General features: G+C 30.6%; 3 protein-coding genes, 1 non-coding gene and 1 pseudogene across 9 annotated transcripts; 1 reads left to right on the top strand and 4 right to left on the bottom strand.

Annotated features, from left to right (window-relative positions):
* The first annotated feature begins 3903 nt into the window (after window positions 1–3903).
* Window positions 3904–12040, top strand: LOC110667190 (probable NOT transcription complex subunit VIP2). Of its 6 annotated transcripts, XR_009149373.1 has the most exons (15): window positions 3904–4071; window positions 5307–5446; window positions 6137–6245; window positions 6329–6507; window positions 6623–7004; window positions 7724–7936; window positions 8035–8136; window positions 8218–8306; window positions 8391–8567; window positions 8844–9269; window positions 9374–9426; window positions 9539–9580; window positions 9812–9954; window positions 10062–10173; window positions 10250–10555. XR_009149373.1 is itself a non-coding variant. In XM_058148301.1 (14 exons), exons 2-14 carry the CDS (start codon window positions 5429–5431, stop codon window positions 11904–11906), a joined length of 1995 nt encoding a protein of 664 aa, XP_058004284.1. In that variant the 5' UTR covers window positions 3904–4071; window positions 5307–5428; the 3' UTR covers window positions 11907–12040. The 6 variants fall into 6 exon arrangements, 5 of the variants coding, with proteins under 5 accessions (XP_058004284.1, XP_058004280.1, XP_058004281.1 ...); XM_058148301.1 differs by lacking the exons at window positions 9812–9954; window positions 10062–10173; window positions 10250–10555 and adding exons at window positions 11595–11739; window positions 11847–12040; XM_058148297.1 differs by having other exon boundaries at window positions 10062–10555.
* Window positions 6165–6245, bottom strand: LOC131181283 (small nucleolar RNA snoR35). Its single transcript, XR_009149909.1, has one exon. It is a non-coding gene; the product is annotated as a small nucleolar RNA snoR35 (small nucleolar RNA).
* Window positions 12041–13582: 1542 nt separating the features above from the next.
* LOC131180740 (probable leucine-rich repeat receptor-like protein kinase At2g28990) lies at window positions 13583–16379 on the bottom strand (annotated as a pseudogene).
* Window positions 16380–19702: 3323 nt separating this feature from the next.
* Window positions 19703–20564, bottom strand: LOC110667202 (putative leucine-rich repeat receptor-like serine/threonine-protein kinase At2g04300). Its single transcript, XM_058147905.1, has 2 exons — window positions 20492–20564; window positions 19703–20253 (listed from the first exon to the last, which is right to left on the bottom strand). Exons 1-2 carry the CDS (start codon window positions 20562–20564, stop codon window positions 19703–19705), a joined length of 624 nt encoding a protein of 207 aa, XP_058003888.1.
* A 5913-nt stretch (window positions 20565–26477) lies between these two features.
* On the bottom strand, window positions 26478–27210 carry LOC110667201 (receptor-like protein kinase At3g21340). Its single transcript, XM_058147906.1, has 2 exons — window positions 27135–27210; window positions 26478–27049 (listed from the first exon to the last, which is right to left on the bottom strand). Exons 1-2 carry the CDS (start codon window positions 27208–27210, stop codon window positions 26478–26480), a joined length of 648 nt encoding a protein of 215 aa, XP_058003889.1.
* Window positions 27211–27653: the final 443 nt, after the last annotated feature.

Here is a 27653-nt window from a genome sequence, read left to right on the forward strand (position 1 = left end):
TAAAATTATGTTATTTACAAAAAAAAATTGCAAAAAATCTTATGTCAAATGATAATTAAAAAAATAATAAATTTGATTGTTAATAATATAAGAAATAAATAATATTTTTCAATTTAGAAAAATATCTTGTTTAGCTAATACAAAGAATTTTAAATATTGGATTTGAAATTTATAGTTGGATGATTAATTAACTACGTATTTGAATTAATAATAAATTATATGCAATTACTAAAATTTAAAGACTTAAATTATATAATTTTTAAAATTAATATGAGATTTTAATTAATTAAAATTTTTTTACAAAAAAATTCTTTTTTTAATTAATTAAGTCATCCTATGCCTATTAATTAAATGATTAAAATTACAAGATTAGGTAGGCAGAGCTTAATGATTTAAGATGGAGATTGAAATCGATAATGTTATTGATTTTATTCATGACCAATAGCCTAACTCTTCATTCAAACATAAGCATAATAGAATTTTAAATTCGACCATTTTCTTATTTTATTAAAATATTTATTGAAAATCCATTTGTATTTACTAACAAATTAAATCTATTGATAAAATTCATTGCTATTCTTATAGTGAATAATAAACAAGAGATAGTATTTAGCCACACCAAAGGTTTTGATATATGAGAAAAACACACTTAATTTCAAATTATTTAAATATATAAAATTAATAAAATAATTTTCTTATGCACCAAACACGATAATATAATTATTATTATTATTATTATTATTATTATTATTATTATTATTATTATTATTTTATTGATTTCCATGGACATTCGAAAGCATATTGTAGGGAATTTGGTATAGCTAAATGATATGCTTGCATTTCCCTCGATTGATACAATAATTCATAACCCAACAGAATTGGGCTTACCCGAGGGCCCAACACATGGCTTACCTTAAGGCTCAAGCTTGACAATGGTAACCAACCATTAGTTGAAACTAATTATGTTTAATATATATGTTTGAATTATTATATATATATATATATATCTTAGAGAAATAAAGGAAAATGTGAATATTTTGGATTTATCTTAAAAAATAAAAAGAATATAATGAATTTAATAATTTTAAATCTAAGACTCTATTTATTTTATAAAAAATATTTTTAAAAAAAAATATTTTTTGTATTTTATAATGTTAAAGACACTCAAGAAAATTAATAAAGAGAAAATATTTTTTTGATAAAAAGTAAAACTAAATTGATCAAGAGAAAATATTTTTCTGATCAAAAGTAAAATTAAGTGATTGTAAAAAAATAATTTTATTTTAAAAAAAGTTTTTTAATTTTTTAAATTTTTATAATCTTATTAAAATATAAAAATACTTATATATATATATATATATATATATATATATATATATATATAATAAATATGAATCATTAATTTACTATTGTAACTAAAATATAGAAAATATTTTTATAAATATTTTTTATAAAAATATTTTTTATAAAATAAAGAGAGTTTAAATTTTTTATAAAATTTATATAAATATATATAATTAAAATAATAAATATATTAAATTTATATAAATTTCATAATATATGATGGCCCATTTTGGCACTTTATTTGACTACCACCTCAACTGGTAGCTTCCAAATCAAACTCATACATGTGTGCTAAAATTATTGCATTTGGGTTTGGGATAAGGCTGAACAAATAATGCAAAATTGAAGTAATATGTAAATTAAGGCTACATTTATTTAACGAAAAATAATTTATATATAAAAAATATTTTATTTTTTTAAAAAATATATTTTTTTATAAAAATATTTTTTTATTATTTGATTGTAATATTAAATTAATAATATATATTTATTTTATATATGTATAAATATATTCACATTTTAATAATATTATTAAAATTTAAAAAATAAAAAATAACTTCCTCTTTTAAAAATGAAAGTCATTTTTTTAAAAAATATATTATTTTTCTTTTTGATCAGAAAAATATTTTTCGTTCATTATTTTTTTTGAGTGTCTTAAACACTACAAAAAATAAAAAAAATATTTTTTAAGAAAATATTTTTCGTGAAACTAACGGAGCCTAAATAGTTATTAATGTATCCCATAATTAAAAACAACACTTTCATTTTAATATTTATGAGCAAAAACCTATTTTTTTTAAGTAATAAATTATTTTAAGTGAAAACTCAAATATAAGTATACCAAATATGAATAATATACTTTAAGTTACTAAATTAAATTAGATTAGTTTGAGTAAAAATATTTTTAAATTAATTTTTATAAACTCTTTTTATTTAAATTTAATTTATTATAAATTTAAAATATAAAATAAATAATAAAATTTTTTATTAAATATATAAATTTTACATATTTATATTTTATATCTATAATAAAAATTTTATATTGCGCGCTCTCACAGTATTAAATAAAAAACAACAACAATTTATGCCTAAAAATAATAAAATCCCAAGGATTAGTCCTAGCCTTTCAAACCACAACCCATTCTTATGATTGCTTGCTGCCTCTCCTTGGAAATTTTGCTTGCCATCTGGGTCAATCTCTCATCATTACAAATCTACTTTAATAGAAAAGCTTCCACACAAGCCATCCACGTACAACCACGTAATACTAACATCTTGAGCGCAACGCTCTCAATGGCTTTCTTGTTAATCTTAAGGAGGATTCAACACATGTTTTGAATAAAGATTAAAAATGAGTTACTATTTAGCATAATAATAATTTAACATTTAAACTCTATCTATTTTATAAAAAACTAAATTAGATATAAAAAAATATTTTTTTAAAAAAATATTTTTTAAAATATTTTTTATTATTTAATTATAATATTAATTTAATAATATATATTTATATCATACATAAATGAATATTTTCATATTTTAATAAAATAATTAAAATTAAAAAATAATTTTCTCTTTAAAAAAGAAAAATTATTTTTCTCAAAGATATGTTTATTTTTCATTTTCTAAAAAATTATAATTTTCATTTTCAATGAAATACAAAGAAAAAAAAAACGTATTCACATATAAATAATAGAAAATAATTTCCTAAATAAAAATAAAAATTATTCATATATTTCATAATTAAAAAATAAATTATTGTAAAATATATTTATTTATTTAATTCTAAAATCCATTTATTTTATGTTAATATAATTAATTTCTAATCCTTGTAAATAAATATTTTTTCTAAATATTTATTAATGTTAAATATAAAAAAGTTATGGTTTAATTTTATTTACTAAAAAATCATTATTTTCTATTAGAAAACTATTGGAAAACATAATTTTTGTCATAAAAGAAAATCTTGTAAAACAACTTAGAAAGTATTTTCGAAGTCTTAATTAGACTTTAGAAAACTAATTTTTTAATTTTTTATTTAAAAAATTGACACATATGAATATAAAACTCTATTTTTTAATTTTTTTAGAAATCTTATTTTTAAAAACTTATCAAGTTTTCCATAACTTCTTAAAATTAAGAATAAAAATTCAAATTCACAGAAGACGATCGACATTAAGTATATTTAATTAGGACAATCATAAAAAGAGCTTGCAAGATTAGTATATGTGATTATAATTAATAAAATTATATAAAATACATAATTTATTATTTTTTAATTTTTAAAAATATAAATTAATGCTAAATCAAATTAAAATTGAAATCAAAATAAAAAATTACCGGTGAGCTCGAAATTGCTGAAACCAGAACCAGGCCTTTGGTTCCACGGATCTGGACCGGAGTCGGCCCAGTCAGGGGTACCATGTCGTGCGCCCCACAATAAGAAACACAATCCAAATACAAGTATTTTTGATCAAGAAAGTTCGTCCTATCAAGAGGACAAAAAGCGCATCTATAAAAGTAAGCCTAGTCTTGGCAGTACACAAATTCTACCGGTCTTTTATCGCGTACTTATCAAATCGTATCGTCCCTTGAAAAAGCCTATTATTTATTCTCCTACACTCTCTCTCTCTCTCGTTCGCTTCTTTGAACTTAGGGCTAACTCTAACTCGCTTCTTTTGACTCACAAGCCAAAACGATCTCTATGTGCATCGCTGATCCGCCTTTCAGGTACTGTTTCCGTATCTCTCCCTGAGTCGGACTCGCTTGGGCTTCGATCCCCAAGTATCTCCGACTTCATTAGTTTCTTTTACGATGGATGCCTGCCTGCCTGCATCTGTTTTTTGGCCTTATAGCTCACTGTTTATTGTAAATCCAGGCAATTTTCTAAGGTTTTTGGAAGAAAATCGTTTATTTTTTTGGTGTTGGATTTTGTATTTTAGGGATTTTAGTGTGAATATGGAAGGAAACGTTATGCAATTTAGTTTGGCATTTGTTTGGTTGATGTGGGAATATAGAAGAAATTAAGGTACCGTATGGGCTCTTTAGCATTGTTTTAATGTAAATTGAATGCATCTTAAGTGAACCATTTAGTGGGATTGGGGTTTTTCTTTCTTAGTATTTAGTTGAAGTAATGGCAGTGATTAATTTAGATTTTTAACAAGCTTTTGGTTTTTGCTGTATGTGCTTTATTTTGTGGCTAACCAGGAAAATAATTAAGTTGCTGAATAATGCGTTTTATTTTATTTGTTGAGTACGCATCAATTATTTGCTGAACAATGTAAATTTTGTTGCATTGTGTGCTGGAAAATATTTTTAGAGTTTTCTCTATAAGCATCATTTGGTTTAGAGACAATACCATAGTTCAGAAGTGTTGGTCGTCCGGAGTGAACTGTGAAGAGCCATGTGCATGTTGATTTAATTATTATTTCCCACTCAGGGAGTGTGGTAATTTACTGTTTAATTAATTTTTCTTGTAACTTATCTCAGAAATAATGTTTTATGATTTTCTTTCCTGTGGTAACTTAAAAGAAATGGTCAATTGAACTTGTTTCTTGTTCGTTTTGTTGCGTATGAGATTAGTTAAGGTTTAGGGTTTTGCAAAATGTGACTGCAGCTTGTGGTAATTGTTTAAGAAAATTGAAAGTTGAAGTGAAGCACAAGGAGGATATCTATGCCAATGATATGTATAAAAGCATAACTATTATCTGTGTGTGTAGAGATGGCATAAATTGAAAACTGATGTTTGGTATTGAAAATTAGAGATATGCTTCCTTGATATTTGTTGGTTAGTTATAATTTACAATTATTTCTTTTCTTTGTTGCATCTAGTGCATTTATGGTTTGCTTGTTGCATCTGAGGTTATGATCTCTTTCTACTGCCTTTGTCCAGAAGCATGCCCTTTTCATTCCCTTTCTTTTGGGCGTTCGTGCTGTGTTTCTCACAATATCCTGGTTCTTTTCAGGCCGTAGATTTAATATTTATTGGAAAAAGCTTTTTGATCAAATTTCTATACCTTACTCAAGACAAGGACAGCTACTTCACCACAAGGAATGATTTTTCGCATGATCTATTGACATTTTGGCAATGTCGGGTTTACTTAATGTATTGACACTTTTCTGTATAACCTAGTTGTACTTGCATGCTCCTGGACTATTGTCTCCTTGGTGATTATTAGGTTAGGTTATTTTTATGTTTGATTGTTATATGTGGCTTTCCCTGGTGCACACTGCACTTATTATTTAAACACTAGTTACAGCCTTGTGGATATGAACTTGTCAATTTGCGCCTGAATTGTGCAAGATATTGGAATGCATGATGTTATATTTGCACATGAATTTTCTTAATTCATGAATATGTGGTTTCTCAAACATTTGTTTTTTTTTTTTTTTTTGGCACATTGCTTATTTTTATGGCTGAGCATGTGATGTTGGAGGGGATGTTGCCTGAATTAGCGAGGAAATGTGAAATTGAGAAATGGGAATTGATTTGGAAGCAGTTTTGATTGAAGTTATTGCAAAGAACAATTGCAAGTTTTGCAATTCTGTTCCTAATTTGCCCTAGCTTGGAAGATGTAAAAGCAAATTAGGTCTTATAAGATCTCTACCAGTATGGGTTATTGCATATCCTTTTATGTTGAAGGCCTTGTACTTAATAGATGCTTTTCCATATTCCTTTGTAGCTTATTTCCTTTTTTTTTGTAATTCATAAATCTGTTATTGGGATTTTGGATTAGTTCTTTTGTATGTTTTTCTTATTTGTTTGTTGTAAAATTTATTTTGCTTTCACTTGCAGTCTTCGCTAAACAGTTCAGCTTCAAATGTTCCAGACAGTACTGGACGTTCTTTTACAACTTCTTTCTCTGGCCATTCTGGTGCGGCATCTCCTGTTTTTCATCATACTGGTGCGTGGATGTGCTGGTGCTTAGCTCTTGTATTCTGTGTAATATATTTCTTTCCTTTGTAATTGTGAGGTTTCTTATTGCAGGAACCATTCAAGGGCTGCATAACATCCATGGGAGCTTTAACGTTCCCAACATGCCAAGTACACTTACATCAAGAAATTCTACAATAAGTAATGTTCCTTCTGGTGGAGTTCAACAACCTACAGGGAGCCTCTCTAGTGGTCGCTTTGCATCCAATAATCTTCCAGTCGCCCTCTCTCAGGTACGTTAAGTATTCTTGTGAACTATCAAATGTAGCTTGATTTGTTTAAGCAAAGTAAGCAAATGTTATTCCTGTTTTCTCATTGTATGTTTTCTCCCTTCTATGGACTCTGCAGTTGTCTCATGGCGGCTCTCATGGACATTCAGGAGTCACAAATAGAGGAGGCATAAGTGTCGTAGGAAATCCTGGATTTAGTAGTAACACAAATGGAGTTGGTGGTTCCATTCCTGGGATTCTTCCAACCTCTGCTGGAATTGGCAACCGGAGTGCTGTGCCAGGATTGGGAGTATCCCCAATCTTGGGAAATGCAGGACCTCGGATTACAAGTTCTATGGGAAACATGGGTGGTGGGGGCAACATTGGGAGGAGCATAAGCTCAGGTGGAGGATTATCTGTTCCTGGTCTTGCATCTCGGCTAAATCTAACTGCTAATAGTGGATCTGGAAGTTTAAGCTTGCAAGGACAGAATAGATTAATGAGTGGTGTGCTTCCACAAGGTATAAGTGTGCAGAGACAAAGTCATTTAATTCCTTAACTGATTACCATACAGATAATTAGTGGGTTAAGAGAGAAACATTTGGTGCTGGTTGTGCTGGCTTGAAAATTGTGTTCATGGTCTGTCGAAGTTTATTTTGTATAGAAATTGAACTTTTGTCATTGGTAATGGTTACTTTTTGTTACAGCCATTTCTCCTAGATCCCTGAACTTCTAACTGGTGCACTTTACCACCTCAGATTCGATTATTGTTTTCTTTTGATTAGAATTATAAATTGTCTTCTTGATATGAATGGGAGATTCCTGGTATGTGGACTCTTGTAAGATCTAGAAACCCACTTCTCGATTCCAGGGAATTGTTTAATGTTTATGTGATTTACCAATTGGTTTGAAATTCAAGGATGATTGCATATGTCTCTAAGTAGCAATATTATTATGGCATGATGAAAGAGGATGTGTTATAGTTTTTCCTTTTAATTGCTTCATGATTGAAGTATTGGATTGTGGTGCTTGGTTTGATTTGGTTAATCCTATATGTATTCATTTTAACAACATTTTTTTAGGGGGTTGGCTTTTAGGGTGTCTCTGTTGTTGACCTCAATTTGGTTATTGAGGTACACTATTGATTTTTTTTTTAATTCTTTTTTTATGGATGATGATTTAAGCGCTAATTTATTGTTTGGATATATTTACCTGTGTGAATGACATTTTCTGGGTTCAGGATCTCCACAGGTAATTTCCATGTTGGGAAATTCCTATCCAACTGCTGGTGGCCCTCTTTCACAAAGTCATGTCCAAGCAGTGAACAATTTTAGCTCTATGGGAATGTTGAATGATGTGAACTCCAACGACAGTTCCCCTTTTGACATAAATAATGACTTCCCTCAATTGACAAGTCGTCCTAGTTCTGCTGGAGGGCCTCAAGGACAATTGGGTAATGAAAACCAGATTTTGTGATTTATTTTTGGTTGCTTCTGGTAAGCATTCTTATATTGTAATTGGGGAATAAAATATAAAGCAAAACAACTTCAGGCTCATTACGAAAACAAGGTCTTGGAGTTAGCCCTATTGTTCAACAGAACCAAGAGTTCAGCATCCAGAATGAAGATTTTCCAGCTTTACCAGGATACAAAGGTTCTTTAATATTCTTTTTGGCTCACAGTCTGCTTTGATTTCCATCATTATGCGGCAATCTTAAAACTAGATTTGCTTCAGGTGGTAATGCTGATTTCACTATGGATTTGCACCAGAAAGAACAACTGCATGACAATACCATGTCAATGATACAATCTCAGCACTTCCCTGTGAGCATTTACTCAAAAAATTGAGCATTTACATTAAGTCATCTGTTACATGCTTCTCTTATACTGTAATTTTGCTTTCTGCAGATGGGCAGGTCTGCTGGATTCAATTTGGGGGGAACTTATTCATCTTATCGTCCGCAACAGCAGCAACATGCTCCAGCTGTCAGTGGTAGTGGTGTCTCCTTTTCACCTGTAAACAATCAAGATCTTCTTCATGGTTCAGATATATTTCCATCTTCACATACGACCTATCACTCACAGGTGTGAAAGACTGCTTCTGTGAAATGTTTATGGCAAATGTGTCTTTTTGTTTTCCAAAGTCAAGTGATTGTGATTTTATATCTTAAGAATTGATGATATCTAATTATTGCCCTTGTTAAAATAGAAGAACTGTAAGTAAAAAATTTGATTGAAATGGTTTGATTTTCTCATGGCATGGTAGTGTCGCTGTAAATTTCATTCTTTTTCCCCCTTTGAATTTATTTTGTTTCCCATTCTGGAAATTATTTCTTTTAACCATATACATCTTTGGTTCAGACCAATGGACCACCTGGGATTGGACTGAGACCTCTGAATTCACCAAATACAGTTTCTGGTATTGGATCATATGACCAGCTTATCCAGCAGTATCAGCAACACCAGAACCAGTCCCAATTTCGATTGCAACAAATATCAGCTGTCAATCAACCATTTAGGGATCAGGGCATGAAATCCATGCAAGCAGCGCAATCTGCTCCAGATCCATTTGGGTTACTTGGCTTGTTAAGTGTTATACGGATGAGTGACCCTGATCTGACTTCCCTGGCTCTTGGAATTGATTTAACAACTCTCGGACTAAATTTGAATTCCACAGAAAATCTTCATAAGACATTTGGCTCTCCATGGTCTGATGAGCCAGCTAAGGGTGACCCAGAGTTTAGTGTGCCGCAATGCTATTATGCTAAACAACCTCCTGCTCTACACGTAAGCTGCAGTCCCTGCTCCCCACCCCCCCCACCAACCTTTTCTTTCTCTTTTCTACCTCAGCTCCCTCCTATTTTTGCTCTTACTTCATTTTGTGGCTGCAGCAAGGATACTTTTCAAAATTCACAGTGGAAACGTTGTTTTATATATTTTATAGGTGCGTTTCTCTATTGAGCTTGTGTTTTATTTTTATGTTTCAGGTTTTAACACTCACGTCTTATTTGTCTTTTATTTTTATTTTTATTTTATATTCTTGTTTACATTTTCAGCATGCCAAAGGATGAAGCTCAATTATATGCTGCAAATGAACTGTAAGCTCCCAGCATCTGAATTGAATTCATTATTGTTTCATATCCATGCAGCCTCCTCACTGTGTCCTTTGCTGCCTTTCCGGCTTATGTGTGGATTTATCTCAAAACAGTAATTGAATGTGATCATTTCTGAAAGCCATCAAAGTTTTGTAGTATTGTGTATTCTGCTATTTTTGGTAATCAGGTATGAGGGTATTTTGCTAAGTGTGATGTGAAACCTTTTGTTGGCAGTTATAACAGAGGCTGGTTTTATCACAAAGAGCACCGATTGTGGTTCATAAGAGTCCCCAACGTAGAGCCACTTGTTAAGACAAATACTTATGAGAGGATCTTACCACTGTTTTGATCCAAATACATTTGAAATAATCCGCAAGGTTTGGGCTGTTTTATACTTGTTTCATTTGGTTGTACTTCCCACTTATTCATGTGCTGGCAATTTGCACTGTTCTAAGCTACCTTGGTGCATTTGATGTGGATGCAGGATAATTTTGTTGTTCATTATGAGGTGTTGGAAAAGAGACCGGTTCTACCTCAACATTGACAAGTTTTTGTTTACATTGTAAAGTTTCAGTTATGTACTCATTCATTAGAATGTAAGTCAGTTTGCAGCATTTAATGTTACTTGAATTTTACAATTTTTTGGTAATTGCCTTGTCAATCCCGTTGCAGTGAGCAGTCATTTTAGCAAATATATCACTTAGTAAATTGAAGATGATGAAAGCCAATACAATAGCTTCAGCGTGCTCTGAAATAACTATGCCTAGTAACTGCTCTCCACCTGTAGCTTTCCATGTTGAAGGGCAGATTGTGGTTGCAGGTCATAACCATAGATTACAAGTTCCTATTTCTGAACAATAAGTGATACCAACTTATCTACCATCCAATAAATACAATGTACTATGGTTATGTGTCGAGATTAACAAGTGACGCCAACTTATCTAGTATCCAATTAATATAATTTCCCATTTCTGGACATTAATTTTCCAATCTGGTTTAGGTGCATGTTGAGATTTCATAGTGCCGTCTTACATGGTTGCGAGTGCTCATTTCATTGTGTGCTGTACAGGGTTAAAATTAGAAAGTCATGTATGTTTTGTCCTCTTCAAGTTGAAATTATCCTTCAGTTTAGCTTTGATCTAAATTTCTGTAGCATTGAGTCGCCAATTCATCATATATAATATGATGTTGTCAATCAACCATTTAGGGATCAGGGCATGAAATCCATGCAAGCAGCGCAATCTGCTCCAGATCCATTTGGGTTACTTGGCTTGTTAAGTGTTATACGGATGAGTGACCCTGATCTGACTTCCCTGGCTCTTGGAATTGATTTAACAACTCTCGGACTAAATTTGAATTCCACAGAAAATCTTCATAAGACATTTGGCTCTCCATGGTCTGATGAGCCAGCTAAGGGTGACCCAGAGTTTAGTGTGCCGCAATGCTATTATGCTAAACAACCTCCTGCTCTACACGTAAGCTGCAGTCCCTGCTCCCCACCCCCCCCACCAACCTTTTCTTTCTCTTTTCTACCTCAGCTCCCTCCTATTTTTGCTCTTACTTCATTTTGTGGCTGCAGCAAGGATACTTTTCAAAATTCACAGTGGAAACGTTGTTTTATATATTTTATAGGTGCGTTTCTCTATTGAGCTTGTGTTTTATTTTTATGTTTCAGGTTTTAACACTCACGTCTTATTTGTCTTTTATTTTTATTTTTATTTTATATTCTTGTTTACATTTTCAGCATGCCAAAGGATGAAGCTCAATTATATGCTGCAAATGAACTGTAAGCTCCCAGCATCTGAATTGAATTCATTATTGTTTCATATCCATGCAGCCTCCTCACTGTGTCCTTTGCTGCCTTTCCGGCTTATGTGTGGATTTATCTCAAAACAGTAATTGAATGTGATCATTTCTGAAAGCCATCAAAGTTTTGTAGTATTGTGTATTCTGCTATTTTTGGTAATCAGGTATGAGGGTATTTTGCTAAGTGTGATGTGAAACCTTTTGTTGGCAGTTATAACAGAGGCTGGTTTTATCACAAAGAGCACCGATTGTGGTTCATAAGAGTCCCCAACGTAGAGCCACTTGTTAAGACAAATACTTATGAGAGAGGATCTTACCACTGTTTTGATCCAAATACATTTGAAATAATCCGCAAGGTTTGGGCTGTTTTATACTTGTTTCATTTGGTTGTACTTCCCACTTATTCATGTGCTGGCAATTTGCACTGTTCTAAGCTACCTTGGTGCATTTGATGTGGATGCAGGATAATTTTGTTGTTCATTATGAGGTGTTGGAAAAGAGACCGGTTCTACCTCAACATTGACAAGTTTTTGTTTACATTGTAAAGTTTCAGTTATGTACTCATTCATTAGAATGTAAGTCAGTTTGCAGCATTTAATGTTACTTGAATTTTACAATTTTTTGGTAATTGCCTTGTCAATCCCGTTGCAGTGAGCAGTCATTTTAGCAAATATATCACTTAGTAAATTGAAGATGATGAAAGCCAATACAATAGCTTCAGCGTGCTCTGAAATAACTATGCCTAGTAACTGCTCTCCACCTGTAGCTTTCCATGTTGAAGGGCAGATTGTGGTTGCAGGTCATAACCATAGATTACAAGTTCCTATTTCTGAACAATAAGTGATACCAACTTATCTACCATCCAATAAATACAATGTACTATGGTTATGTGTCGAGATTAACAAGTGACGCCAACTTATCTAGTATCCAATTAATATAATTTCCCATTTCTGGACATTAATTTTCCAATCTGGTTTAGGTGCATGTTGAGATTTCATAGTGCCGTCTTACATGGTTGCGAGTGCTCATTTCATTGTGTGCTGTACAGGGTTAAAATTAGAAAGTCATGTATGTTTTGTCCTCTTCAAGTTGAAATTATCCTTCAGTTTAGCTTTGATCTAAATTTCTGTAGCATTGAGTCGCCAATTCATCATATATAATATGATGTTGTGGATGGCCTGTGTACCCTTTGGTATTGTTGGAAGTAAAATCATGGATTAATATACCTGTAAATTGGGTTTCTTCTGCTAGCACAAACCTCGGTTTGTAGATTGTCATAAATGATGGGCATATATGTATTCTTTTGGTGAATAGAATTATAAATTTTGAAAAAATCTGTTAAAATATCACAAAATAGGTTTTATCAAAGAACTTGACATTCAAAGTAAAACCCATGTGGGAAACCATTTCGATTGCCTGCTAAATGGTCTTTGCCCTCCTGTCATGAAGAAGCTTGGCTACTGCAAAACCCATTTCCAATTTTCTTGGGCCTGCAAACGCTTTACTTCCCTCATTCGCAGAGCCTACACGGAACTCTGAAAATTTATCTGAAGCATTATGTTAAATCAATACGTACATGCAACATGTGGTCAGGTGTTTTTCTTGCGCAGCATCAGTTTATATGAATCCGCTCGTCAATCAATAACATTCAATTTGCTTGTACTTTACCTGAGAAGGTCATTATCTGAATCAAATATATAAAATGGGATGATTTAGAAAGTTTGTTTTCATATTTCTGTCTCCATAACTACAGGACACTGCTAGGAAGAATCTCATTTTTAACACGGCTAAACAACTTGTTTCTTTCAAGTGACCCATCAGATACAATGGCTATTGTCATTGGCATTCCGTATCAGGAACGGTACATAATATATATTATTAGGTGTTGACAGTGATAGCATCTAAGTATTATTAGAGATATTATAACTATTTTGGGCACTTATCTGCAAGTTCTAGTTGTTTGGTTTCTTAATACTGATCTGACAAAGTGATTCTGGAAACTATGGCTCCTGCAACTCACTTATCCATTATACCTCATTGTGATTTTTTTTTTTTTTTGATCTCTTGATGTTTCAGATTTTAACCAAGCTCAGGATTTATTGAGTGAGTTCATGAGAAAGGTTTAAATCAAGCTCAGGATTCTGTGAATTCATTCATAACTCCTTATTTAAGCCATGAGGAGCACAGGACTTTAACATGTTATGTTCTCACATTGACCCCAGTACTTCCATGTTGTCGAAGTAGATCATTTAGTTCTTCCTTATCAATATCTTGAACCACGGGTGGAGGATTAGTAATTCCAGCATTAACATTGGCTGAAATATCTTCTCTACCTGTTTCTGCAGAATGGCCATCGGCATGCATCTGCAGATTCGTATGTGTCCATTTGGTGGTGATGTAAAACTTTCTCCGTCTGACTATGAAGTTATATTCTCCATGGAATTTGATGGCTTGACTATTGCTTCTGTGATTACTGTCAGAGAAGGATTCTCATCTTGAGTTGTCCCACCCATCTCCACTTCTGTTGCTTGCCCTTGGCTGGATGGTGGTGGCTTTCTCTTTGAGAAGTAAACTGTAAATATCACTGCAATCACTACTAGTAGGCATATTTGTATTCCAACAGCTAAACCAACTATAAGAGCCAAATTCTTTTTCTTTGGTCGATGGAGATTTGGGTTCCCATCTATGCTGCATTTATAACAAGAACAAACAAATTTCAGAAAATTTGTGTAGTTAGGGATTAAATTTAACAAAAATAAAGACAAGTCACACTTACTAGTAAGTTAATTGGTTGTTATCAGCGATGCTTTGAGGAATCTCTCCAGAAAAGCCATTATCTCGAAGGTCACTAAGAAACGAGAATAACAAAGTAATTCATGTGGAATCACAATTAGTTTACAGTTATCCTTTAATCATTATTATATCTTGTGCTATTAGACTTACAGCAATCTTAGACTGGGCAGGTTTCCAAGGAAATCTGGGACTGGACCAGAAAGACTGTTGTCTGACAGGTTTCTGAAATCAGTGCAAAAGAAAAAAAATGTTAAGAGTAGATCAATAAATGAGGAAGGGAAAAAAAATGGTGTCAGTAGATGAGTCACATTGTTTCAAGGGCTTGCATTTGGCTCAAATCAGGGAGAGGACCATTGAGACCATATCCTGACAGATTTCTGCAAAATAATTTAAAGGTAAAATTTTCTGTTACAGAAAAAGAAGGAATTATAACACGCTATCTTGATATAACATGCATGTTTTGATAATTTATTTGGTTCAGATATCATACATTGCAGTGACCCTGGCGGGTAGCTGAAGCTGCTTGTTCAACCCAGCCATTGCCATACAGTATCACTTGGGAGACATGGTTCACCGCTCCATCCCTTCAGCTGCTCGAAGGAATTTATGAGAACAGCTAAACCATCCACTGTTTCAATAGATAACCCACTTGAGGATTGCAGAAAATGATAACCCACTTGAGGATTGCAGAAAATGACACACAAGGGAGAGGAAAGCAGAGAAATAATTGAAGCTACTTACACTCATTCTGTGAGGTTCCTGCAGTGACAAGGGACTCGCTGGTAGCGTATACTTCAATGGCACTAATTATTGGCGGTAATGTGGAATCAAAGCTTCGAAATAAGTCAACAGTCAGAGAACCAAAAGATTGAGTATTTTTCATATATCCTGCACAGTTTTGGTACTGGGGTTAACCGTGAATTTCTTTCGTCCATTCACACATAAATCAAACGTCCTAATAGCATTAATATCTAGAACTATTTCTGTGAAATACACCGAAACATAGTCAAGGCGTATTGTTTCGGTGACTGTCAAAGGCTGCAAAAGTAGCCAATTTGTCGATAGTGGAGCTTCCACAGCATGGATTATTGCCTTATCAGGAGGATCATTGTCAACTGTATAGTCCAGGGTAGTGAAATTGGCTTTCACTGCATTTAGATCTGTGTGTGTCATTGGCTTCCATATGCGATTTAACCTAACTTCAGGGTACCTGCAGGTTGAAAGCACATTGCTCCGGTCATATGCAATATTTAGTAAGTTTCAGTGCTGAATTCCAAAGCAGAACAAATGTAACAGACTGTAAAAGTGTTGTTTCTTTCTGTTTCAGCAGGGCACATTGTTGCAAAAGAAATAATGGATGTAAATTCGTACCAAGAATTAAATCAGAGCCACCATAATTGTAGCGGTAGGCTTTTACCCAGGCTTTGTCTTTAGTCATGATATCGTAGGCATCATCAGGCATTGCCCACACTTTTAGCATGGAAATAAATGGGAACTGGTTATCCTGAGTGCGAGCCAAACATACACTAATATTATTTCCCTTGCTTGTATACACTACTTCATGGAAGGTGGTGTCAGTGAGTGAAGTCGTGACAGTAGTCCATTTGTTTCCATCAAACTGGATGTCAAACGTTGGTGGGTTGGAGAGACCATCATAATTCCCATAGTGAAACATAGCTCTAATGAAATACCTGTCTATTGTTGGTGCTGGCAAACTGTAACAGTTCTTGTTCTGTTCTTTAAAGACTCATAGTGTCCTCAGTTGGTCTAGTAAAGTGTTGCTGTTGGGGGAGATCCATTTATTTTCACCTGTTTTAATGAAACCTTCATCTGTCTGCCACATAAGTCCATTTTTAGACTGGCTGGTTTGTGATCCACAGTCAATCCCCACCAAATTCTCCATTCCTAGCATGCAGCACGAAACAAGAATTGCAAAATGAGATGCTAATAAGAAAATGCGCAAGAAAGCTTTCAAGTGTTAGTCTAGATGCATCAATCAATAAGTGCCACATACACCTAGAGATAGGGCGGCCTCCTTGAGAAAAAACAAGAATATGAGGAAGATGAAGAATTTTTCCATTGATGATTTTCTAAAGTTTGTGTTTGGGACAACTAAGGATTGTTAGATGGATTTTTATAGGAAATCAGATGGAGAGAAAGCCAAAGCTAATGGGGCTCACACGTTTTCATGGTTATTACAAGAACGAAGTGTTTTTTTTTTTTTTTTAAATTAATTTTTAATAGAATGAAGTATGGCAGTTAATGTTTGTCAATTTGAACATAATCCAAAATTTTCATTGATTAACAAATTTGGTGATAACAACATGTTCACAGTCCTATTGATTGATGTCGCCATCGTCTAATCAACAAGATAATATCTATGGGATTGCAAATTAATTGACGGGGTGCTTTAACAAAGTGCATTGTAGCTCCATATAATTATATTAAGCCTGTCAACTTTGCTAAATCTTGAGGTGATGCAAGGGTAATCAAACATTTTACGCGGTTTGACACTACGATGTCTCCTCTTCAATGGCAAAAAATGTCTTGTTCATCGGAGTTGAAAAAGCCAAAAAACATAGTACATATATTATTATTATTGTTATCATTTAGGGAAAGGGTTAAAAAAAAAAAAAAACCTTTACCTCCTATTTAGAAATAAGAATTCACAAGAATTTAATTCAATTAATTTTTTTAATTAATTTTTATATTTGAAACAAAAGAAAATAATTTTATTTTAATTTAAAAAAAAATTCATTTTAAAATAGATACTTCCTTCGTCTGTTTTAGAAATACTTGTGTTATGCACAAATTTAGTTGAAATTAATTTTTTATATATTAATTTAAAATATTTCACTCTTTATTAAATTATATCATTTATATTTTTTTAATATAATTTGATTATTAAAATTTATAACACGTGATTATAATACTCTCATTTTAATACTTCATTTTTAATCTTTACATATTTAATTTAAATTCTTAACAAAATTGTATTTTTTTATACTTTTTGCATCATTTTATATGAAAAATAAAATAGTTAACATATATAACTAAAATGTATCTTCACTCAATAAAAATAAATAAATGAAAAAAATTAAAAAATGTAAAAGTATTATTATGATGATTAGTATATAATAATCTTGAAAATATTCAAATTTAATTGAATGAATATAATTACATATTTTTGTAAATTTTAGCTATAATTTTAGTGTTAAATTAAATTATTTTTTATTTTAAATGATAACAACAGTTATGATAATTGAATGATAATCAATATTATGGTAAAAACAATAACTTTCTTTTATTAATTAATCAAATAGGCTATAATATATATTAATCTTAAAAATTTGAGTTTTAGACAAATGAGACAATTGTACAAAACTAAGTAAAGCAATTCTGGAATATAAAAAGAACTAAATAAGATAATTTTTATTAATTAGGCTATAAATTAATTAGCTGACTATAATTAAATCTAAATTAAAACTGAAGAAAATGCTATTAAAATAGGTGAATTATTCAAATAAAATTAATTAAATTATAGTATTAAATTGAATTATTTCTTATTTTAAATAATATAAATAATTATTATTTTATAATAATTAAATGACAATCAATATTATAAAAAAATAATTGCTTTTCTTACTTATTAATTATATAAGTTATAATATGTGTTAATATTAAAGATAACTTAACTGATTTAAAAAAACATAAAACATTAATGTAAGAAAAAAAGTAATAATTATACTCAAAGATGTTACATTTATTAAAATTAAAATAATTAAATTATAATATTAAATTAAATTATTTTTTTATTTTAAATAATAATAATAATAATAATAATAATAATAATTGCTTTTTATTACTTGATATATAAGTTACAATATATATATATATATATATATATATATATATTAATTTTAAATAAAACTTAAATGATTAAAGAAAAATAAAACATTAATAATAATATCATTTAAAAAATAATAATTAATAATAAGTCAAGTTCTATTTGTGTCATGTGATAGATTCAAAGAAAAACTTACCATGTAACAACTTTAAGAACAGCTTGACTTGCTATATACATATTTTAAGAAATTAAGTAAGTATTAATTATTTTTTTTTTCAATTTTATTAATGTCTATTATTATAAACATTATGAGAAGAGGGGGAAACTCCAAAGCAGATGAATTGTTATTTATTCCATGGCATCAGATTCTTTCAATCATAATGGTCACTTCTCAATGCATTTATTTTTTCATTATCACCTTTTTACATGTATTATAAAGATATTTTAATTAATTATTAATTTTCTTATAAAAATAAAATTATCAAATTATTTCCCTAATTTCAATGAAAATCTTAAAAATGATATTTAAAATGAAACAAATGGAGTAGAAATTAAGCATGAAATATCATATGGGAATCTATTAATTTATTATTTTTTTTAATAAATGTTTATTCCAAATGAATCTAAGCGTTTTCATTGATAATCAATTTGGCTCTAATATTTAAGCTGCGTAAATTGTAGTCTTAAAGTCTTAATTTTAATTCAATTTAATATAAAATTGCACTTGACTCACATGAAATGAGATGAAAGTCAAAATTTTCGTTAGTGGGTCTCGCAAAATTTATCCTTCCAGCGTCGATTAAGGTTAAAGAGTCAAGAAATCTTTCAAATTTATCCTTCTGGCATCAATTAATGTCAAAGCATACACAAACTATAAAGGCACAGATTTAAAACTTAATTATACATGGAATTCATATCTATGTTGTTATGATTTTGCATTTACAAGACTTTAGTACAGTTCAATGGCAGAAACAACAATGGATAACACATGTAGGAAAACCAAAAATGATACCACAGAGAGGTTTGGCAAGTATCCGGCCTTGGACATGTAAGGCATATTAACTACAGAAAACACTTCCATGGCATTAAGGAGAGGTGCCAATGTAGAATTCTTTGCAGGCGAAATTGTAATATTAGCTGAACCATCAACCTGAACAGGATATAATGACACCACACGGAACATGTCAGGTCTTCTAGAGTAATAGGGTGGAACATCAGTGGCGCCCAATTTTTTACTATCTATGAAAATTTCAACTTGGGCAATTCGATGTTCAGGAAATCTACTAAGTGGGTCCCTGAAATAGAGCACAAAGTAGGCTACTGCATTTGTCTGAGTAGAAAAGTTGATAGATAAATAGATGGAGTCTGAGACATTTTTTGCTTGTATTGCAGTTTCCATAACAGGCCATGGGGGGTTATTTTCACCATACATTGTTCCATCAGCGATGATGCCAGAGACAATGCTGTGATATTCTGGCATTTCTCTCGATTTCCAAATTCGATTGAACCAATCGTCCTTGTGACCTATGAGCCGCCTATGCATGATCATAATGGTTAAATTGATATTATTCAAGTGGTAATTAAGACATTGAAACTATTTTCTTCATAAAAATGCAATTTTAGATTTTAATAAATGTATTTAAAATAGTATTTTTCATTGCAATGAGACCAAATTAAACTCACTCAATGCTCTTGTTTGCCCCATAATTGATCCTGCTATGAAGAAGCAAAGCTGTCTTGTTATCCATCAACCGGTACATATCGTTCAGAATAATTTCCGTAGCTTCAAGGGAAGAAATGAAAGGAATCCCATCACCAGTTTGCTCCAAACACACTTGTGCACTATCTCCCTTTGTCCAGTAAATCATTTCATGGTAAATTGGCTCATCTTTTGGCATGGAATTCGTTGTCACTGTTACCCATAAATTGCCATCTATCCCCAAATTGAAACTTGGAGGCTTGGAAAGGCCATCATAGTTGCCATAATAAAATCCTGCTCGAAACAGAAACTTGGTCCCCAATGAATCAAAGGGTAAGAAGTAGCAGTTCTTCTGGTCATCAGGGAAATATCGTAGAGAGTTCATTGTGCTAAAGTTTTGGCTATAGCTAAGGAGATGATTTTTTCCAGCATTTACGAAATTTTCATCTGTAAGCCATGAAACAAAATCATCATCTGTGGCCGGAGTTTGGTTGGGTGCTCCACAATCAATCCTCAAGTCACTGTAGCGTTCTGATAAAGAAAAGTTTAGTCATTTTGATGGTATTCATATCAGCATTTCTCTGGAATAATTTTAAAATACAATCCCTGTATATACAAAGTTTTTGTTATAACAATTAATTATGATCGCTCTTGTGTGAATCTCATCATAATTAACTATTATAATTTATTAATTATACATACAATGATTGTATGGAATAATTTCTCATGTTTCTGACAGGATTATTTTTTCCTCAAAATGGAAACTTACCTAGCCAATAGGCCTGGGAGATGGACAGGAGCACCACCAATATCATTGACAGAACCAGCATCTGTTCCTCCATTTGTACAACAATTAACGAAAGAGTTAATTGAATGAACCATGCATAAATACTGAGTACTGCTTCAATGATGCTAAAGACAAACGAGAGTTCAAAAAGGATATGCTTATGAGTCATTTGTATATTATTCCCATTTTTAACGTTTTCCACAGTTGTTAATTATAACTTCGAACTTTTATCTTTATTAAAAGCCTTGAACTTTCTTTTAGCCAAATCTTTTTGGTTCTTTTGCCTTCAACTGGGCTTGAACTCCAAGCATTAGAATCCTAGTGTCATCCAGTACCATTGAATTAAATCAAGCTAAACAATAAATTTTATTTAGTGTTATAAGTATGGCTAGAGTTGACATAGTTTATTCTCTTCATTTCTTGGAAATATGAACTCAATTTCATCTTAAATAAATTTGATAAATTGCCTATCTTTAACGACAGTCTACAACAGTATAAAATTGTGGGGAGAAGGATTTTCAATATCTATTTAAACTCTTGAATATTTACTTTCGTTTTTCTTGGCCGTGTGGTGTTTCCTTTCTGGCAAGCCGTTCGTCCCTTTGTCTATATATATATATATATATATATATATATATATATATATATATATATATATATATATATATATATATATTTTTTTTTTTTTAACTTTTGTCGTGATAAAAGCTGTTAATGCTTTTGTCCCTGAGGCTTTTAACATTTTCGTTACTAACTTTTTACCATTATTAACATTTTTATCCTCATTGACCGTCTCTTAATCTATAACTATTGGTTAAAATGACAAAATAGATGGAGAAATCGAATAAGAAATAGATCATATATTTTAAAAAATACGAGAACCAAATCATTAATTTTGACATAATCAAAGGGCTAAATAAATAATTTATACCCTGACATATATAGTTGGATGATTTATTAAAAAATTTCATTTTTATATTTCCATAAGCTGAAGGAAGCTGTTAGGAATTTAAAGTCTTGTTAACAATTTATTTTAAAGTGTTCCTTTCAAGTGCTCTAGACTGAAGAAGGGTGTGAATTAACATTCACAAATTAAGTGAGTTTTATGAGAGTTAATTTTACCCGCAATCCCTCAATCTTTTCTTTTAAAAAACCAATCTTTAAACATAATTAAGTTATAACATATGTAAGTAATATAAAAAAAAAATGTAGGAAAAGTGGGGCACAGGATTCTCGTCCTACTACACCTTCACTAGAATAGGGATTTTTTTTTTTTTCTAAAATAAAGATTAGATGATTAACACATTGTGCATAGAGCTCTTTTCAGAGAGGCAGTGATATCATACGCTAAAAATCACTAAATCTAAAAGTTTAAACTTATAAAGGAGAATTCAAAATAGGTTTTAAAATCTTTAGTAGTGGTGCATATGGCTTCTTATATACCATTAGATTTCTAATATTGATTTATACAAGACTACTCAGTGTGTTTTGACATTTTCATATGGCAAAATGTATTTTTTAGAAAAAAAAATTATTTTAAATATTGTTGTAAAATTATTTTATTATTTTGATATTCTTAGTATTAAAACAAGTTAAATTTACTTTTAAAATAATTTTAATTCTTTCCAATTAATATATACTATTCAAATAATACTAATAAGATCCTTAGATATTGTTAATTTTGCAAACATATAATGCTACTCATTGTTGTCGTTGAAGGTGCAAATCTTTTTCCATCAACCAATAAAAGTATCAAGATTCCATTTGTTTCATAGAAAATAACTTCTATATGAAAAATATTTAGGATTAATTATTAAAATAATATAATTTTAAAAACTATTTACAAATCTAATGTGAATTTGAAACTATTTATGAAAATAGTGTTTATTTAAATAAATAATATTTGAAAATACATTTTTAAATGATGTTACATCATATCAGAATACTTCAGAAAATACTATTTAGAATAGCGTTTTCTGAAGTGATATAACATCACGTTAAATAATATAAAAATTACTCAAGAAAAGGCTATTTAAAATAATGTCTTTTAAAGTACTATCAAATCACATTAGATATTGCAAAAATTGTTCAAGAAACCATCATTTGAAATGACGATTTTTGAAATATTTATTCAAATTTACTTAGAATCTTGGTAATGCCTGAAGCTTAAAGAATTTCTACTTTACAATTTTTTTTTGGTGTAAACTTATTATGGCAATGATCTTTCTAACGACCGATTAAAATGATAGTAATATAAATAAAATAATAATTTTTATTTTATTATTTATATAAATTAAAATTTTTAATTATTTGGGAAAAGGTTTTTAATTAGAAATGCTGCGTTATATTTATTAAATTTATAATTATTTATCATATTAAATAAACATAAAAATAAAATTTTATGTTATTATTCCTCAAAATGAAAATTAAAAAGAAAAGGAATAATTTCAAATAAAATTATTTTATGTAAATTTTAGTTATGTTAAAATTATATTTTAGTAATAAAAATATTAGTTATGTTGAAAAAAAAAATACTAGGAAGTAATTTTGTAAGAAATCCACCACGTATAAGTTATGTAAAAAAAAAAAATTACTAAGTACATATAAAATGCATATATTAGATGCCCAAATTTTAACATAACTAAAATTTACATAAAATAAATTTATTTGAAATTATTTCTTTTATCTTTGAATAAATTTATAATTATATTTATTTTACTCAACATAATAATCTTATATTTGTCTTTTTTTTTATTAAAATACATAATATACTCATATTTTAAATATTATTACCCTTAAAATAATATTTATCACTATGTAAATTAAATAGTTTAAAATGACAAAATAATATTTATCAATGATACATTTTTTTCTTATGGCTTATTTTTTAAGGTTAAAAAAGGCATCATTGTTCTACGGTCATATAATAGAAAGTCAGAATATAGACAGGTAAATGAAGGTGGCCAATGGTATCCTTATGACAAAACTAAGATGCCCTTTTTACACAATTGCTGCCATATACAATAGCTATACTCAAATTGTATCATGCATCTCAAGAAGGGGAGAGAGAGATAACAGTTCATGGTGATTTTATGATGAGGGAAAAAATGGGTTTTGTAATATGAGTAGTTTAGTCATAAAAATTTTTGTTGTAAATTTTATGGAATTTATTTGGAAATTCCACCCATTTTGATGGAATTTGTAATAGTTATGTTCAATTCTAAAAAAATTCAAATCATAGAATTAAAATCCATATTCTTTTTCATTGCAAACACAAAAATTTGAATTTGGAAATGAATTCAATCATTCCAAACATAGTGTAAAACTATAAATGCCAACTTTTCCAGTGTTTCTCTCTTAAAGTTTTAGGTTTGTCAAAAGGGCATATTTCTTATCAAGAATCAATGTAGAGAGAACTCAAATCCGGAATACTTGGAAAATATTGGCAGCAACAAATGCTGGTTTCTCATATACATTTCACTCTACGTCAAGCATTTTCTTTTTTTAATAAAATAGTCAGCCCAAGAAGGAAGTATCTGAGCAAAATAACAGTTAATATTGTAAAGGCGCGAATGTAACCAAAGATAGTGGCCCAACACATAAATTTAAAGAGGAGAGAAAAAGAAGAATATATTACATCTGATCAGTGATGAAGCAAGAAATTTAATTTCGGGACCAATTAAAATGTATAATATGTTAATAAATCACTTGATTGAAGAGATTGATTAAATAATGATAATAATAATTTTATATAATTAACTGATAGAATCGTTTCGTAATTATAAAATAAAAATATTTAATAAATATAATGATAAAAATAAAAACTTTATTTAAAAAAATAATTTGTTAAAAATTAAATGAAATTGCTATTAGTTCAAAAAAATAATGAATGATTAATTTCATGAATTACTAAACCTAAAATATATTGGTGGCCTAATATTAAAAAATTTATTCAATTTATTTTAATTTTTTTGCTAAAAAATTATGAAAAATAATTTCAATCAAAATTATAGATTAAATAAAATAAATGATATGATTTAACTTTTAATATTATGAAAGAAAATTTTTTTTCTAACTTGAGTAGGAAGATATTTTAGGAAAAAAAAATTAAAATAGTAATGAGATTACAAGAAGAAAACTATTAATATTTTAAATTGATGAAAAAATGATAAAAGAATTATGTTATAATTTTCTTTAATGATATTGTTTAATAATTTAAATTTTAAAGAATAAAAATGAGTGCATGTGGGTTTATTAAATGGGAAAAATGATTAAATAAAATTAATAAAAAATACAAAGCCGATAGACAATAACAAATAGGATTTTTCAAAATTTTAGGAGAGCCCAATGCCTCTCTTTGTCATAACGTGGCTCCTCACTGCATCAGGCCAGATATCCTTCTTCATTGAACCCTTAACAACAAAGGCTCCAGTAGCAGCCTCCACATGTTGAATTTCATGAAGCTCTATGAATTTGGAACCTTCAAGTTTTTCCCCAAATCTTTTTTCTTCGCCTTTAATTCACAGCTGAAATGGAAGTTAGGAAACGATTAAATGATGGCTAGAATGGGCAGGGAAGAGATTTGGAGTTTCAAATGGATGCTGAAGATGCCATGGATAGGGGGGGACAGCACCCAGCAGGGTCCTTCATTTCTTGCTCCAATTCTTGTATTCTAAATGGGGAATTCAACAACACAGCTGGGTTACAGAGAAAGGAGGGCGAGGGAAAAGTTTTTCCGAGAAAGAAAGGCAGGGATTTTGGCCAGATGGGCGGAATTTTTGAACGGCTCTCTCCTCCCCTGTTTCCCTTCCCCCCCACCCTCCCGTTTTTCTCTTCCTGTCCTTTTTTAGCACTTTTTGAGACTATCTAGATCTTTCTTAAATTATTATTATTATTATTATTATTATTATTATTATTATTATTATTATTATTATTATTATTATTATTTTCTAAATAATTCTTATTTAAATATTTCCCCTCTTAGATTAACTACAATAGTATAGTCCTTCCTCCAAATTTCAATAATTATTATGTTATTAATATTGTTATTTACACCAATGTAAGGGTGTGGAGGTTACGTTTCATAAGTATTAATTGGCAAGTCTTATAGTTGAACTCCAAATTAAAACCAGGCTAGAATCTATGATTTATTGAAGCATACACAAGCGACATTCATATATTTAAACCTATTCACCGAATACATATCTATATTTTGCACTTACAAGACTTCAGTGCTGTTCAATAGTAGAAAACAATAATGACCAACAAATGAAGGAAAATAAAAAATGATACCACATGAGAAAGGTTTGGCAAGTAACTTGCCTTCGAAGCATGCGGCATATTAACTACAGAAAACACCTCCATGGCATTAAGAAGTGGTGGTAACGTAGAATTCTCTGCCGGCGATATTGTTACATTAGCTGAACCATTAACTTGAACCGGATATAATGACACCACATGGAACCTATCACTAGTATAATAGGGTGGAACATCAGTGGCAACCAATTTTTTGCTATCTATAAAAATCTCAACTTGGGCAATTGAATTTTCAGGAGATCTGTTAATTGGGTCGCTGAAATAGAGCACAAAGTAGGCCACTGCAGTTGTTTGAGTAGAAAAGTTGACAGATAAATAGATGGAGTCTGAGACATTTTTTGCTTGTATTGCAGTTTCCATAACAGGCCATGGGGGGTAATTTTCACCAATCATTGTGTCATCAACAATTCTGTCAGAGGCGATGTTGAGATATTCGGTCATTTCTTTCGACTTCCAAATTCGATTGAACCGATCTAGGTTGTGACTTAGTTGCCTATATCACACACCATGGTTAACCGATATTATCCAAATGGTAAGAAAGTTTCTTTTTTTGGGGAAATTTTATAAAAGTAAATGTAAAACTTTATACTATCAAGGATAATATTTATCTCTGCAACAATGTCAAACAGACAAGAATAGAACTAAATTAAACTCACTCAATAGTATTGTTTGCACCGTAATTGGTCCTGCTATGAAGAAGCAAAGCTGTCTTGTTCTCCATCAACCTGTAGGTATTCCTCATATCAATTGCTGTAGCTTCAAGGGAAGAAATGAATGGAATCCCATCGCCAATATTGTCCAAACACACTTGTGCACTATCTCTCTTGATCATGTAAATCATTTCATGGTAAACAGGCTCATTATTACTCGTAGAATTAGCTGTCACTGTTGCCCAAAAATTTCCATCTATCTCCAAATTGAAACTTGGAGGCTTGGAAAGGCCATCATAGTTGCCATAATAAAACCCTGCTCGAAACAGAAATTTGGTGTCCAATGGCGATGGCGACTGCGGTAAATATAAGGGTAAGAAGTAGCAGTTCTTCTGGCCGTCAGGGAAATATCGCAGAGAGTTCATTGTGCTAAAATTTTGGCTGTATCTGAGTAGTTGGTTTTCTCCGGTGTACACAAATTTTTCATCGGTGAGCCATGAAATGGGACCATCAGGATTCCTCGTCGGTGTTTGGTTGGATGCTCCACAGTCAATCCTCAAGTCACTATAGCGTTCTGTTATACAGAAAGTTAATCAATTTCATTGTATAGATATCAGCATTTCCCTGACATGATTTTTTTTTTCAGAATCGAAACTTACCTTGTGAAAAGGCCTGCAGGGAGATGGACAGGAGCACCACCAATATCATATTCAGAACCATCATCAATTCCTCCATTTTTAGGACAATAAATTAAAGAGTTAATTACTTGAGCTGAGAGATATCTATCCAAATAGTTGCTGTCTTATATAATTGAGTCCTGCCTGCTAAAGCCAAGAAAGAGTTCAAAGGATATGTTTATAAATATTAATTATTCCTATTTTGAACATTTTCCATTGTTGTTTATGACATCAAATTTTTATTCTACCTAAAAATAATTTTTTTTTAAACTTTTCTTTTCACCATTCCTGCCTGCCATAAAGATGCTAATGCCAAGAAAGAGTTCTAAGGATATGCTTATGACTAGTAAGTATTTTAACTTCACCTTTAGCGAAATCCATTAGTTTTAACAATAATGGATTTAATCATTAAGTACTAAATTATTCGATTTTCAAACAGTAGGGATGAACTCATAAATTTTCTCTAACTTAAGGGACATTTTGTAAAATACCCTGAATTTT

This window comes from Hevea brasiliensis, chromosome 6 (genome assembly GCF_030052815.1).
Source record: "Hevea brasiliensis isolate MT/VB/25A 57/8 chromosome 6, ASM3005281v1, whole genome shotgun sequence".
Classification (NCBI taxonomy): domain Eukaryota; kingdom Viridiplantae; phylum Streptophyta; class Magnoliopsida; order Malpighiales; family Euphorbiaceae; genus Hevea; species Hevea brasiliensis.

Bases quoted from the DNA above. Each gene is read 5' to 3' on its own strand.
- LOC110667190 (XM_058148301.1), top strand. The intron at 6,508-6,622 runs GTACGTTAAGTA...TGGACTCTGCAG, and splicing joins TTCCAGTCGCCCTCTCTCAG to TTGTCTCATGGCGGCTCTCA. The intron at 11,740-11,846 runs GTTTGGGCTGTT...ATGTGGATGCAG, and splicing joins CATTTGAAATAATCCGCAAG to GATAATTTTGTTGTTCATTA.
- LOC110667202 (XM_058147905.1), bottom strand. From the start codon at position 20,564: ATGGAGGAACAGATGCTGGTTCTGTCAATGATATTGGTGGTGCTCCTG. The intron at 20,254-20,491 runs GTAAGTTTCCAT...TTTCTTTATCAG, and splicing joins CTCCCAGGCCTATTGGCTAG to AACGCTACAGTGACTTGAGG.
- LOC110667201 (XM_058147906.1), bottom strand. From the start codon at position 27,210: ATGGAGGAATTGATGATGGTTCTGAATATGATATTGGTGGTGCTCCTG. The intron at 27,050-27,134 runs GTAAGTTTCGAT...TCTGTATAACAG, and splicing joins CCTGCAGGCCTTTTCACAAG to AACGCTATAGTGACTTGAGG.